The 13,647-nt window shown below is 48.9% G+C and overlaps 1 protein-coding gene across 2 annotated transcripts in view; it reads left to right on the forward strand.

Moving 5' to 3' along the window:
- The window catches only part of LOC149327955 (uncharacterized), a 59,785-nt gene extending 54,396 nt beyond the window's left edge, over positions 1–5,389 (forward strand). The window contains exons 15-16 of one of the 2 annotated variants that reach the window (XM_089563043.1): positions 1,181–1,338; positions 4,722–5,389. In XM_089563043.1, the coding sequence (XP_089419169.1) occupies positions 1,181–1,202 (22 nt within the window). In that variant the 3' untranslated portion in view covers positions 1,203–1,338; positions 4,722–5,389. Of the gene's footprint in view, positions 1–75; positions 204–1,180; positions 1,339–4,721 lie in introns of those variants that run through there. The other variant, XM_089563044.1, reaches the window with a different exon arrangement.
- The last annotated feature ends 8,258 nt before the right edge of the window (positions 5,390–13,647 follow it).

The raw sequence follows: 13,647 nt of genomic DNA on the forward strand, positions 1-13,647 counted from the left end.
ACGAACCAACTTTTCTCCAATGTACGTATCCATCCGCGATGTCTTTAACATCGTTCACCGCCTTCTCCAGCGCAGACTCTGCGTCCTCTTTGGAAGCCAAGGCTGAGCACAATCGCCGGCCGCTTCGCACCTCCCCGCTTGCAGCAGTGGGCTCTTCGTTGCCTGCAGCGACTTCTCGTGAGCGCACTGCTCCAGTACATGAATCTGCTCTAATCTAACTATCGCTGTGACCACTCCCGTTGTGTATTGGCGCGACACTTTGCTGTGACGTTTTGAGGTTTTTCCTGTTTTCCAGGCGATGTGCAATCTGTAATATTTTTGTGAAGTTTTCGAAGTGCACAGGAACATTGAGTGCTTGTCTCTCAGCTAGGTGTTTATGTGTGTTGGCTACACTCTTACAACTGCTGAGAGGCACAATGCTCCACCGCCCAAAAGTAATATAAAATATTCATTACTTTGGCGAGTTCCACAGATCATACTCTCCGTGGCAGCTCTGTTTGGATAGAGGCAAAGGCGTAAAGCACGGATGTGCAATGATATTCTAGAGCACATTAAACAATCTCAGGGTGTCTGTAGTAGCCCCGCCACGGTAGCTGAATGGCTTTGGCGCTCGGCTTGTTATCTCAAGGCCCCTGGGGTAACGTACCCGCTTCCTCAAGCTCACTGTATTACGATGGAGGTGAATTGCAAAACCGCCCGCATGCCGCTCAGCTTCAGTACACATCAAAGAGTATCAGGTGGTTGAATTCAATCGCACTTTACGGCATTTCCATAGCCTTTTGGGGCTTTAAATGTGACAATTTACATGAGTAATTAGCGTGATAAGCCAAAATACATCCATTGCATGTCAAATCTCTCTTATATTCCTAAAATTAACCCTTTCATGCGCCAGACATAGCACTTTAATCCGCAGACTTCTAGATCTCATCTGCCCAACTGCGTAGTGTAGACCGGAGCCGGCGTGGGCCACAAAACTATCTTGTTCATTCTTTCACCAGAATTGAATATTCCTCGCTACACATCAACCTGCGCACCCCAACGCATGATATATGGTGACATCTCTAAGCAGAAAAGCATTGCAGCTTTTATTGTTTTCTTGTTCCTAGTAATTTTGTTATCACCTGTAAAGCTGCAGTAGCAGCTGAATTTGTAATGAGCATGCTCTGCCTTTGTAAATTAGCAGGAGGAAAAGCCTCTGCTGATCGAGCCATCAGTGAAGGTCCACCCGTTGCATTGTAACCTGTGCAGTCGTCTCATGGATGACGCGACAAGAGCCAGCCCGCTTCAGCAGCTAGGACGATGAAAACAGCCACCGATACAAAGCGGTGAGAACAAGAAGTAGGTAGCCCTCTACAGACTATTCGGTCATTTGACCAACCTGCATCTTGATTTAAGAAAGCTTCGCATGCAACTATTGTCCTAAAACACTGGTATGTGATTTTTTACAACATAAACTGTTCTAAGAAAACTTCCGTGGCGTAGACATTCGACATTCGTTCACGTTACCTCACGCAATCACGACGAGAGGTGAGCTTGTGAACGTAGTGATGGCAAGGTGGCCACAAAGTTAGTCATAAACTTATACATGCCGTCATAGGCGCGAACAAACGGCAACGAATAGCACGACCACAGCTTCCGCCTAGTTTAGCACATTACGTAGCCTATCATGAACTCTTTGCGACTGATATGTTGGCTGAATCTCTTTCGCAGGTTTCAGCGTCAAGGTGAAGTTATGCATTCAACACTGTCCAATCAAAACAAAGAAAAAAATAATTTTTCTTTGGGTTTGATATATCTTGAGGCATTGAAAGTAGGCAACATCTGTGACGAGCCGTGAGGAGATTTCAAACTCTACATATCTCGTTCAAGGTGTCTAGGTGACGTAATGCGTGCAAACAAAGGAGGCACCGAAGGCGAACCCCATCTGCTCAAAATAGGAGGTGCGTTTCTAATGGCCAAGGCAAGGGATTTGCAATTGTTGAAAAATTTAGCTAGAAAATCTTGAGCTACAGCGTCGCATAAACCACCGATCACCTCTTTGGTATCTATTGGCCCACCTACTAAGGCACTCGAAGTAGGCTTTGCCACGCCACACTGGTCATTCAGTTATGAATACGCTGCCCGTGCAATGTTCCGCCCAATAGGGACAATCATTCATGTCTCTTGAGTCTAGCACAGTTTGCGCTAAACGGTTTCAATGAACAAGTCTGCTCCATGAGTTGCGCTAAAACATCGCAGCTGTACAGAAGGGAAACGTACCCACACCCCGGTGTAAGTTTAGAGTGTGTAGGATGTCTACACTCAAGTATATTAATGGCTTTTATTTTTGTGCACAGACACGAAGCCGCTTGCTTGTAGAGAACCTACGCTGACCTCTGCGGTGCAAACAAATTAAATATTTGGAAAAGGCACTGGGCCCCATGGACACTTATTGCACTAACGCAAAGCTGTACAGCCATGCAAGCAAGAGAAGCACGAGAAAGGTGTCCTTGACGAAACAGTTGCGGTTTTAATTCACTTACTCTGTGCCATAGCCTAGCACTTCAGCGTTTCAGACAAAACTTCGCACGTTGGTATATCCGCAGCGCGCAGTTGTGGGAAAGAATAACTGGAGGAAAATAAATTAATCGGCTTCTTTAACACAGCCTGGAATGTAATATATATGCAGCCGAATGTGGATTCCATAAGAAACAGACTGCTGGAATAAATCTGAAGCCATGCCTTGCATAGAAAAAAATTTAATTGCTTTTTCAAAGCAAGCTTTCATATGCCTTCGACGGCATGTGGACATACATGCGAGGGCACGTGAGGTGCCTATGAAGCTTCAAAGCTCCTTGGGATGACACTGCTCCCCGTTTTTGATAGGATACTCTGGGGATGTAGCAATTGCTTGGCTACAGTGCTGAAGAGCAGATAGTGTCTCTTGAGAACATTTGATCAACCCTTAATACGTGCAAGCATTGTACCTGTTCCCAATCTGGGTACCGGCTTGCTATTAATAAAATAACAAGATATGTCTTCTAAATCTTGCTGTTTATGAGTTTTAGGTGCATGGCCGTTAAAAGGGACCAACCCATGTGGATATACCGTATAAACGCGTACGTGTAAGCGCCGCCATTTTTTTTTCAGATTAGAGGGCCAGTTTTCGGGGTGTGGCCCATACACGCGATGTGCGGGAAATTTTTTTTTTGAAGTACAAACACACCAATAAGGGAATGACGGGCATTTATTCTACGACCATTCGTCACTTATCGTTACCAGCGGAGTATTTCGACTCCAGGTGGTCGAAATTTCCGGAGCCCTCGACTACGGCGTCTCTAATAGCCTTAGTCGTTTGGCACGTTAAACCCCATAAACCAAACCAAACCTATTTCGACTCCGAGCTGATAGTGCGATCTGGTGCACGCTCATCCCACAACAAGCTGCGCAGCATATTTGTTGTCAGCGCGTAGGTGTTGTTCCGCACTTCCATCACATATCAGAGCAGCTCTTTTTCCAGGTCGGGAAACTCGCACGGCTTGCCTTGGAAAGCGCCCTTTTTGCAGCCTCTGTTTCTGAATGCATCCTTTTGGTTCCAGCATCCTCGGACGCACTTCTCGGCCACGTTTAATTTCCTCCCCGCCACACGCTTGCAGTGCTCGAGGGTTAACTCTCATCCGTGTAGCTACTATGCTGCTTATCCATCATGCTATAATTGCAACGCTTGGTGGCAGCACGCGAAAGCCACAACTACGGTTCACTAACACGCTACCGCAATTCCTGTGCCTTTGGCAGCTGGAGCTGGTGATACTGATGGCAATATATATAGCGGGAGCTCACGGCGTCACGACAGAGGGAAAAGTTGATGATGATGAGCCATAGCCTCGGGCGCCATCTGATGGCGGTACCTGGTAGCTAGTGTGCACATGCGTTGCCTCCGCGATTGAGCGCATCATTGCTTGCAGCCAGAGCTGGTCAAGAAGTCCGCGGCGCATGCATTTTGAAGGCTTTATTATCAAGACCTAACATTTATTGCCTCAGAACTATCTTTATTTTACTGTGTTGTATAACAATATATTTTAAACTGGTTGGTCTTAATAAATAAGAGCTGCACTATATGTGCATGTACGTGACTAGTTTTAGCAGTTACCATCCTTGTGATGCCCAGTAATGCAGATACTGAGGACATATTGGTGAGGGGTGTTATGTAGTAATTTCACTGTGAACGTAGTGATGCACCCGGAATGCACCAATGGCGTCGGTTTCGAAATGAGTATTTGTGCATCATTTCAGTATGTCCTTTGGAGCGAGCGGAGAAGGAAAAACTTTATTCATCTACAAGGGCTGACAGTTTGAGAGTTGTTGAGAGCACTAGGTGTCCAGAAGCCCTCTTTGGCTCTGCTTGGCTCCCCGGGGTTGTACCACTTGGGTCGCAGCTGAGCAGCATGTCCTTGGTAAGAATTACTAGCAGCCAGTGTATTTTTGTCACTTCTGTACTCGGCTTCACTTGCAGCGATAAGTCACATTGGGTTACTTTCTCAAACACTGCCTGAAAGTTGAAACACTGCTTTGACTTTTTAGAGATAGCGATATTGAACGCTCTTAAATGCAGCCGCACAGACCTACAGACCACGAAGTTAGTGCACCTTCCGGCATAGTTAGCGTCCGCACTCAGCTTTTCTTCGTGTGCTTCGCACAGCTTGCGCTGTCGAATGTTCTTTTTCTGTGCTTTGCATTTGCAGCTGTCCTGCAGTAAAAGCAAGCTGGCGCTTCTCATCATGACAAAAACGAGTACCATGTCAACGCGCACTGGCTTGATGGACAACATGGGACAACACACGAGCATGGCAGTGGCTAGAAAAGGATGAGCACATAGCAGTGCCTGTAAACCACTACCAACATGGACTAGCCATCCTCTTGCCGCAGCAACGCCAGGGTTTTCCACCTCTGCTGCGTACCGAGGCACCATGAGACAAAGCATAAATTTATCGAACAAAATTGTTGCTCGTGAAATAAATGTTCGATGAGAGGAAATGTACATGTGCATTTATCCTCTCCCCTCCTGGCTTGGAAGAACGAAGCTTTCGATGAATCCTTGTAAGAGTTGCAGTGTGGGAGGGGGTTACTTCGCGCCGGTGGAAATCCACCTAGCGTTTATCTTGAAAATATCTGATGCAGCTACGTTCATCCAGCCTGAAAGAGCTGCTGAGGCAGCACAAATTCCGCATGTTCTCGTGGACCTATTTACGATGGGTTTGTACCGGTCATTAGCAGCAAGGAAAAGGGCAGGCGATGCAGACAAGCCGAGTCATGTCCCGTCAACGATCATGATAGCGCGAAGTGCCCCGGCCCTCACTGGTTTGTTTGTGCCAATGCAACCAACAGATAGCCTGAAACTCCTGACCAGGCAAGCCAGTTATATTTTCTACGAATTTGCAAACCCCTATAAATACGTCATTGACATTGATGTCTAGGAGTGAAGCGCACCAGAATGTCCAACCTCTATCACGAAACTATAAAATATCAGCATACGCGCTGTTATCCTCCAAGACAGCGAGATTTCAACTGGCGTAGTTTGCAACGTCGACATCCCGATCTATCACAGCGACTTGTCCATGTTTCGACGGCCATCAACAGCATTTCAATAATTCATGATCGGCACAGCAGAAGGTCTAAATGCATCAAGCGGACCATCAAGGGTGACTGTATACTGAAATACGTGAAGGTTAGGCACTTTTGGCACCCAGTTCGACCTTTCCTAGATATACCACTGCAGTGCAGGAACTGCATGTGGACCGATCACGTCAGCGGCGTCTGCAACAACTACAACTTGTGCCTCAGATGCTCGGAAATACAAAGCGGCGACATTTGTTGCGCAACTGCATTGAAGTGCGCAACTGCCATTGCCTTCAATACCCTTCCTCCAACATTGGGAGTCCGAGTGTGTTTTACACATTCACCATTCTCTAGTATGTTAGGTGTTACGAATGTACGAAGTACGGATCAGCGTTGTCATCTTACCTAAAACTGTGAGAAGGGGCGCACGACTTGGGTCTGCGTCTTGCAACAGGCGTGTACAGAGCATCACCCATAAGTCGCTTTTATGTTGAAACCAATCAGCCTCGCCGTGAATACATAAGACCTATGCCGACATGGCGTATGCCCTTAGAATCAGTACAGTTCCAGAGCACTTCTGCTACCCATAGTCAGCCACGCGCATCCATTAAGGCCATTACTAATGTGATTTGAGTTTGTGATTTGATACCTTGAAATCGTGTGCCAGGGACTACCACTACCAGGGACGCCGTACAAGCTCAAACCACTTCCACCATCATGCAACCTCCCCGCAGTGTGCGATCATCCCCCACACGCTTTCGTAAGAAGCGAACTCCACAAGCGCACATCATACAAGAGTACCTTGCCCATAAAGAAAACAGAGGACCCGGCTAAGCAAGCCATCGCCGCAGGCCGGGCTGCCAGCGTCATGAGCCTCCGGGAAATAAACGTTTGAGTGCAGTGGGGCCGTGCGGGGGCCCAAGGACCTACGTGTCCCAAACTCCCCTCCCTCCAAATAAAGTTTTCACCACCACCAAGAAAAGTTTGAGATTTACACTGAACTCTACACAAACGAAGCACAGTTGCACTAGACAAGAATACTTACCCGAAAGGAAAAAATGGCCCTGACTCAGCTCGGCTGAGCCAGGTTACACGGAATGAAAGGCAACCAAACCAATGGCCGTTGTCGACGCGGAGACGTGGGCAGCATCCGCCGCCCTTTTGCGCTTGAGATACTCTGCCATACTGCCGCCTCAACTGTGGTTGCGATGCACGCGAGCTCTCCTTTTCAATCCGACGTCTTATCAGGCATGCGACACAGCTGGCGAAGGGAGCTGAGGCGAGCGCAACGACGTGGCGCGCGGTGTGACCTCATGCCAGATGGCGCTCCGAGCGAGGAGCGTCCGCCAGCTGCGGCAGTTGCTAGGCAACGGCTCAAGGTTGGTCTCTCTGCCTCCTCGGAGCACCGCCACAGTGAAATCGCAAGTTCGTAGCCAATGTAGCTTTCGCTACGAAAGGCTGTGCTCATGGGGCGATGGTACATAACCTTATTACTTACGGCAGAATCGAGGCGAGTTTCAAGGTAATACGAGGGTCTTTACAACACCCATCACAATACATTTCTAGAATAAACACCGCTTGATGGGAAACAATTGCTTCATGCGGAGAGCCAGTGCTTTATGGCTGAATTGGAGGAGAAAAAGCGCGATGTCGAACTTGTCTTTCTTCTCACTGAGCAAAAATGACAAGGGTGCACTCAAGTTTTCTTATGTGTAGTAATGCGAAAAAATTTCTCTGACTGCTGCCGATCCTGTTGCTGCGTGTTCGTTATTTCACGCCTTTGCAGTTTCGAACTCGTGTTTTCGCTCGAACTTCGGTTCTCTCTCATCCGAGGACGTTGGTCCCGTTGCTAGATTGTCTAGCAAGCACACCATAGTACTAAACATTTAATGAATTAATACTTTATTAATTGATCAGCATTTAGGTTGAATTGCCATTGAATTGAAGAAGTGGTTTACTAATTGGGATGATTAATTCATTGATAATTTAATTAACCTATTTATTAACAATTTCGATGACAACTGAATTTAATGCAACTGAATTCTTTATTTATATAAATAAGTACCAATTCACAGGCTCTATTAAATTACCGCTTGATTTGTTAAGTAATTTATTAACTCAGGTAATCAGTTATTTCACCAAACTAATTATTTACTGTCATCTTAGTGACCTAATAATTGATCCGTTTTAATTAAATATTTAATAAACAACCTATTTTATTAATTAATCCGGTAATGAATGATTGACAGTTCGTGCGGACCCGCTCTGATGGCACACACTGCCGACACGCACTAATTACAGGTCCTTACACGCCACTTTCTTCTTTTACATTTTTTGCGATTGGGGACAAGGAACATTACCTTGATAGCGAGAGAACCAGGAGGATACGGCTTCATTGTCAGCATTATTGGAAAGCATTTCTTCCCGATGTGGTTTGTCAGGCGTTCAAGTGAAGTTGAAACAAAGAGAGCTGCGAGAAAACAGGCCAGCGTTTCTTCCCACTGACATGACGTCGCCAACAGCCCAGCAAAGCTCACAGTTTTCATAACGGGTTTTCTATTGTGCACTGTCAGGTGATGGCGGCAAAAAGCACAAATTGAAATTTTAACGCAAGTAAAGGTCAGACGGAAATGCCTGCAGAATTAAAAAAATATTTGACCAAGGCAAAAAAATCTTGTCTGTTTTGTGCATTAAAACTTATCCTTAAAATACGTTTTAAAAGCTGTACAATTTTACTGAATTTCACCTAAAACCTCGGGCATGATTAGTAATTGCAAATATATTAGGTATTAAGAGTCTATTGTTCCCTTTATCGGCAGCAATTTTTTTCCTTTACTTCATCTTGTGCTTGTTCTAAGCAGCCTACATTAGAACGTTTTGATTTCGTCACTGTTTCTGCGAAAACGACTGCAAAGTGAAATTTCTGTTTGTTATGAGTATTGTGTAATAGAAAGAATGTATGCGATAGACGTGTTTTAGTTTAGCCAGTAACGTCACGCTGGCAGAAACAGAGGCGTAAACCATGTTATACAGTGATGTCCACGACTGGTCAAAGCTTGGCGCTTAATGTATGTAGTCATATTATTGGTCGTAGAAAGCACTTCACTTAAGATGAGTATACATGCGTGATGGCTTCACGGCTGAAAAGCGGAATAAGAAACAATAAAAGAAGCTAGCAAGTACTAACGACGGCAATATTAATTAGCCACAGCGCTTTTAGCGAATTATAGCTGCGAGAGCGCAACAAAGGTGTGGGGTATCCTACTTACTGTTTCTCATCAATTGCACTGTTCCTAAGGAATAGAGCAACCAGCTCTGCCAAGAATTTTGTTCAGCACACAGGATTGCCGCACAGTAAGCCACCAAAAAAAAAGTTTGCCGCTTTGCTGAGAGAAAAAGAATAAATTCATTGAGTTACAATGAACTACAAAAAATATTTCTCGCAGTTTATTTTTGCTAAAGAAAAAATATTGAACGAAGGCATTCTTTTGCAGGTGAACACCAGCACCACGCTCCTCAAAGCGCTATTGAAAGCGCGTTTCTTTTCCTTTCGAAATTTGCGCGCAGATCGAGTAGGGGGACGTGCCGTGATCAGTGCGAGAGTGTGTTGCAGTTTAATAGGAGGCGTGATGGGCTGCGGCAGTAGCGTAGTTATCTCGTGCAGTGGCCAGGGAAGCTGATCTGTTCGCGTCGCTGCGGGATCACAACCAAGTAGCGGCAATATTTATTTTGTTTCTCCAGGTTGGCCATGGCCACCCTCATTCAACGCCTCGTTTATTTCCAGTCATTGCCCGCAACAAGTGACAAACGTGAGAGGTTGCACTAGACACGGGCATTTTCCATGTGAAATTTCGGATGGAAAAACGTGCACTGATGACAAATGAAAACAACGCAATCTTTTGTGGACAGTTAAATGCTCATGCAAAGCAAGCGCCATTGTGACGGCTGTTCGTGAGTGAACTCCTCAATATCCCAAAATTCAACAACCACTCTACCTGTCCACCACAAGTGGAAGCTGATTTCAGTACATATCGATGCCACCTGTGGATATGACCGGCATGAGTTACACATCGCTATCTACCTAACTATCATGCGCCGTTAACTCCCGTCCGATGCGCTGCAGTTGCGTAACGAATAGTTCGTGTAAAGGAGTGTTTAGAGACAACACTGCTAATGCATGAATGGCAAACAAAATACGCCACGGCGTGTATGATTTCCTACAGTGAAGTACTGCACGTTTCGCAGCGATTAAACCGCTACAATAATGGTTGTGTGTAACAGTAAGTGAACGAGTCAAAACCATACTGTACTACACTTAGGTATTCTGGGAAGGAGATCGGGAACAGCAGCCATTATATGACACTGGCTGTCACTAAATTTCTGAGCTTCGGACTGATATAGGTGGTTTCTACTAAATATTGCCACATTCCTGGGTACTCTCGTGGCGCCGTCTCCCGGCCGAACTGCCTTCCCCGCTATTCTGGCTAGCCTTAGCCATGGTGGCGGGCAGGGCTGCTTCTTCGTCCTCTCTTCTGTGTGGTCCCCTCGGGAGTCCGCTGCTACCTGGCGCTGCACAGCAAAACGTGTCCTGGCCGTCCCGACTGCCTAGCCGTGACATATTTGGTAGAGCCGGCTGGGTAACGTCCCATGTACACTGACTCTGAAGACGCCTTTGAAGCCAGTTCTCAGGGCGTAGACACAACCCCCGTGCACAAAGCGAGCCGCCGCCTGCTAGGCCTACAGCCAGAGTTTAGCGGCCTGACAAAACTGCCAAGGAAGATGACAACAACCACTGGCAGCCAGACCACTCAACGTTTTGGAGCTGACGCTCCGTTCGTGCTCCACGCGCCCCGGTCACCGCCGACGTTCCACGGAGACAGGTTTGAAGACGTTGAAGATTGGTAGGCCAGTTTCGACCGTGTGGCAGCCTTCAACCAGTGGGACGGTGAGCCCAAGTTGAGGAATGTCTACTACACGCTAGAGGACTCGGCAAAGATCTGGTTCGAGAACCACGAGACCTCTTTTGCCACCTGGGAGGTTTTTCGGCGTGAGTTGCTGGCGACATTCGGCAACAGTGAAAGAAAAGAGAAGGCGGAAGTCGCTCTGCACTCCAGGTCCCAGCAGCCAAATGAGAGCGTCACCATGTTCGTTGAGGACATGATGCGTCTCTTCAACCGAGCCGACCCTGCTATGCCCGAGGCCAAGAAAGTGCGCCACCTAATGCGCGGCGTAAAGGAGCAGCTCCTTGCCGGACTGGTCCGTGACCCGCCAAGAACAGTGGCCGACTTCACAAGGGAGGCAACGAGTATCGAGCGGTCTCTGCAGGAACGAGGTGCGCACTACGGTCGTCAGGCTACCGTAGCAGCCGCTTCCCAGTACACGCCTACGTCGCTGCCCGCCGAGGAGCTTCGGGAGCTTGTAAGAAGATTCGTTCGCGAGGAACTGGCGAAACTTCGCCTCGAAGTTCCACAGGCTAGTGTCGCTGCCGTAACGGACGTGGTCCGTGACGAAATCCGACGAGCTGTGCAGCCGCCTCCCGCTCCACACCCGGCGCCCTCCGTTATGACGTACAGCGAAGCACTACGAAGTCCTAGGCCAGCGATGCAAGCCTTTTCCCCCGTCGTTCCCGTGCCAGTACCATCTCTGCCAGTACCTGCCATGCCAGTACCACCCATGTCGCAGGCGTTCAGGCCCCCCATGAGCAAAGCGCACGTGTGGCGTACGCCAAATAATCGGCCGCTCTGTTACCACTGCGGGGAGCCCGGCCACATCCTCCGTCACTGCCCCTACCGCATAATGGGTTTAAGGGGGTTTTCACCTGACGCACCTCGACCACGCTACGGTGAAAGACCACCGGATATGGAGCTGTACCTGGCCGATAACGTGCAGTCCTCGACCCCGCAGCGACGCCAGTCCCGATCGCCATCCCCAAGGTGGTTCTCTTCGCCCGGCCGCCCGTCGTCCTCTGGCCAGTTCAGAGGCGCATCCCCACATCGGGAAATCTGAAGACGGCGTCCTCCGGGGGTAGGGCCGCCGCTACTGGAACGTGTCAAGAGCCTCCACCCGAACATTCGCCGCGACACTCCGATCAACGACGACGTGACCCGACGACATCAACGACGCGCTGCGACCGACTGGTTTCCGCCGAAATTCCGGTATCCGCCGACAACCATGACGTTACCGCTCTCGTGGATACCGGCGTCGATTTTTCTGTAATGAGCAGTCGGTTAGCCACAGCCCTGAGGAAGGTTCTAACTCCTTGGTCCGGGCCGCAGATCCGGACAGCTGGTGGCCATGTCGTAACTCCGATTGGTGTCTGCACTTCGCAAATCCAGATCCGCGGTGTTACTTTCCCTGGTTGCTTTGCTGTGTTACCCGAGTGCTCAAGGACCTCATACTCGGTTTGGATTTCCTTCAGGAGTACGGTGCCGTCATCAATCTTCAGGAGCTAATCGTGTCGTTTTCCACCCAAGGCCCTGTCGACGACGATACCGTGCCACGCAGGGCTAAGTTTTGCGTCTGTAATGACCAGGTGTTGATCCCGTCAAGAGCCAGCATGTTTGTTACCGTAGAGTGCGATAACAGCCCCAGCACTCGTGGCATCGCTGAAACCAACATCTCGCTGCTCCTGGGTCGGCAAGTGTGCGTAGCTCGCGGAATTATTGAATTGAACAGTGGGCGAACCGAACTTTTGGTGACCAATTTTGGTTCTGAACCTCAGTGTTTGCCTGGCAAAACAGCTATTGCGTACTTCGAAGAACTTTGTGAATTCGCGGGACAGCACGCGTTGTCCGAAATCCCGGCATCAGTGGAGGCACCGACCACTCCCATAAAGACCGACGTGAACCCGAACCTCCCGTCTCATCAGAAACGCTGCCTGGAGGGCATTATCGAATCTTTCCGCGACTGTTTTGCCTCGACCTCCAAGGTCAGGCAGACTCCGATCACAAAGCACCGCATTATTGTTGACGGAAACCAGCGACCGTTATGCCAGCCGCCTTATCGGGTCTCTTCGAAGGAACGTGACGCCATTCGCCGGCAAGTTCAAGAAATGCTCCAGGACGACGTGATACAGCCGTCGACGAGCCCGTGGGCATCGCCTGTTGTTCTTGTGGCGAAGAAGGATGGAACCCTACGGTTCTGTGTTGATTACAGGCGTCTAAACAAAGTCACCAAATAGGACGTTTATCCTGTGCCACAGAATGATGACTCCCTGGACCGGCTACGCCACGCCACGTACTTCTCGTCGCTAGATTTACGTAGTGGCTATTGGCAAATCGAGGTGGACGAGCGCGACCGGGAAGAGACCGCCTTTATTACACCGGATGGTCTGTACGAATTCCGGGTGCTCCCTTTCGGAATGTGCTCGGCTCCTGCCACCTTCCAGCGGATGATGGACACAGTGCTTGCCGACCTAAAATGGCAGTCCTGCCTCGTGTACCTATATGACATTGTGATCTTCTCCACCACGTTCGAAGAGCACTTGAGGCGCTTACGTGCTGTGTTCGCCGCCATTCGTTCGGCTGGTCTTTCCCTGAAGCCCGAAAAGTGTCACTTCGCTTTCCAGGAGTTGAAGTTTCTGGGCCACATCGTGAGCGCTAAAGGAGTTAGCCCTGATCCCGATAAGACAGCCGCTGTCGCTGCTTTTCCCACGCCAACCGATAAGCGAAGTGTGCGCCGCTTTCTGGGTCTCTGCGCCTATTATCGGCGTTTTGTGCGGAACTTCTCCCAGATCGCTGAGCCCCTCATCCGCCTCACGAAAGATGCCGAACCGTTCTCCTGGGGCCAGGAGCAACAACAGGCCTTCGAAGACCTCCGGACTCGTCTGCAAAGTACCTTGGCCACTTCGACGAGTCAGCCAACACTGAACTGCACACAGACGCCAGCAACATCGGCCTCGGTGCGGTCCTTGTGCAGTGGCAGGATTGTCTCGAACGCGTAATCGCATATGCCAGCCGCACCTTGTCACGCTCGGAGGCGAACTATTCCACGACTGAAAAAGAATGCTTGGCAATTGTGTGGGAAGTGACCAAATTTCGCCCGTACTTATAC

This window comes from Amblyomma mixtum, chromosome 10, assembly GCF_055824585.1.
Source record: "Amblyomma mixtum isolate Tamu chromosome 10, ASM5582458v1, whole genome shotgun sequence".
NCBI lineage: Eukaryota > Metazoa > Arthropoda > Arachnida > Ixodida > Ixodidae > Amblyomma > Amblyomma mixtum.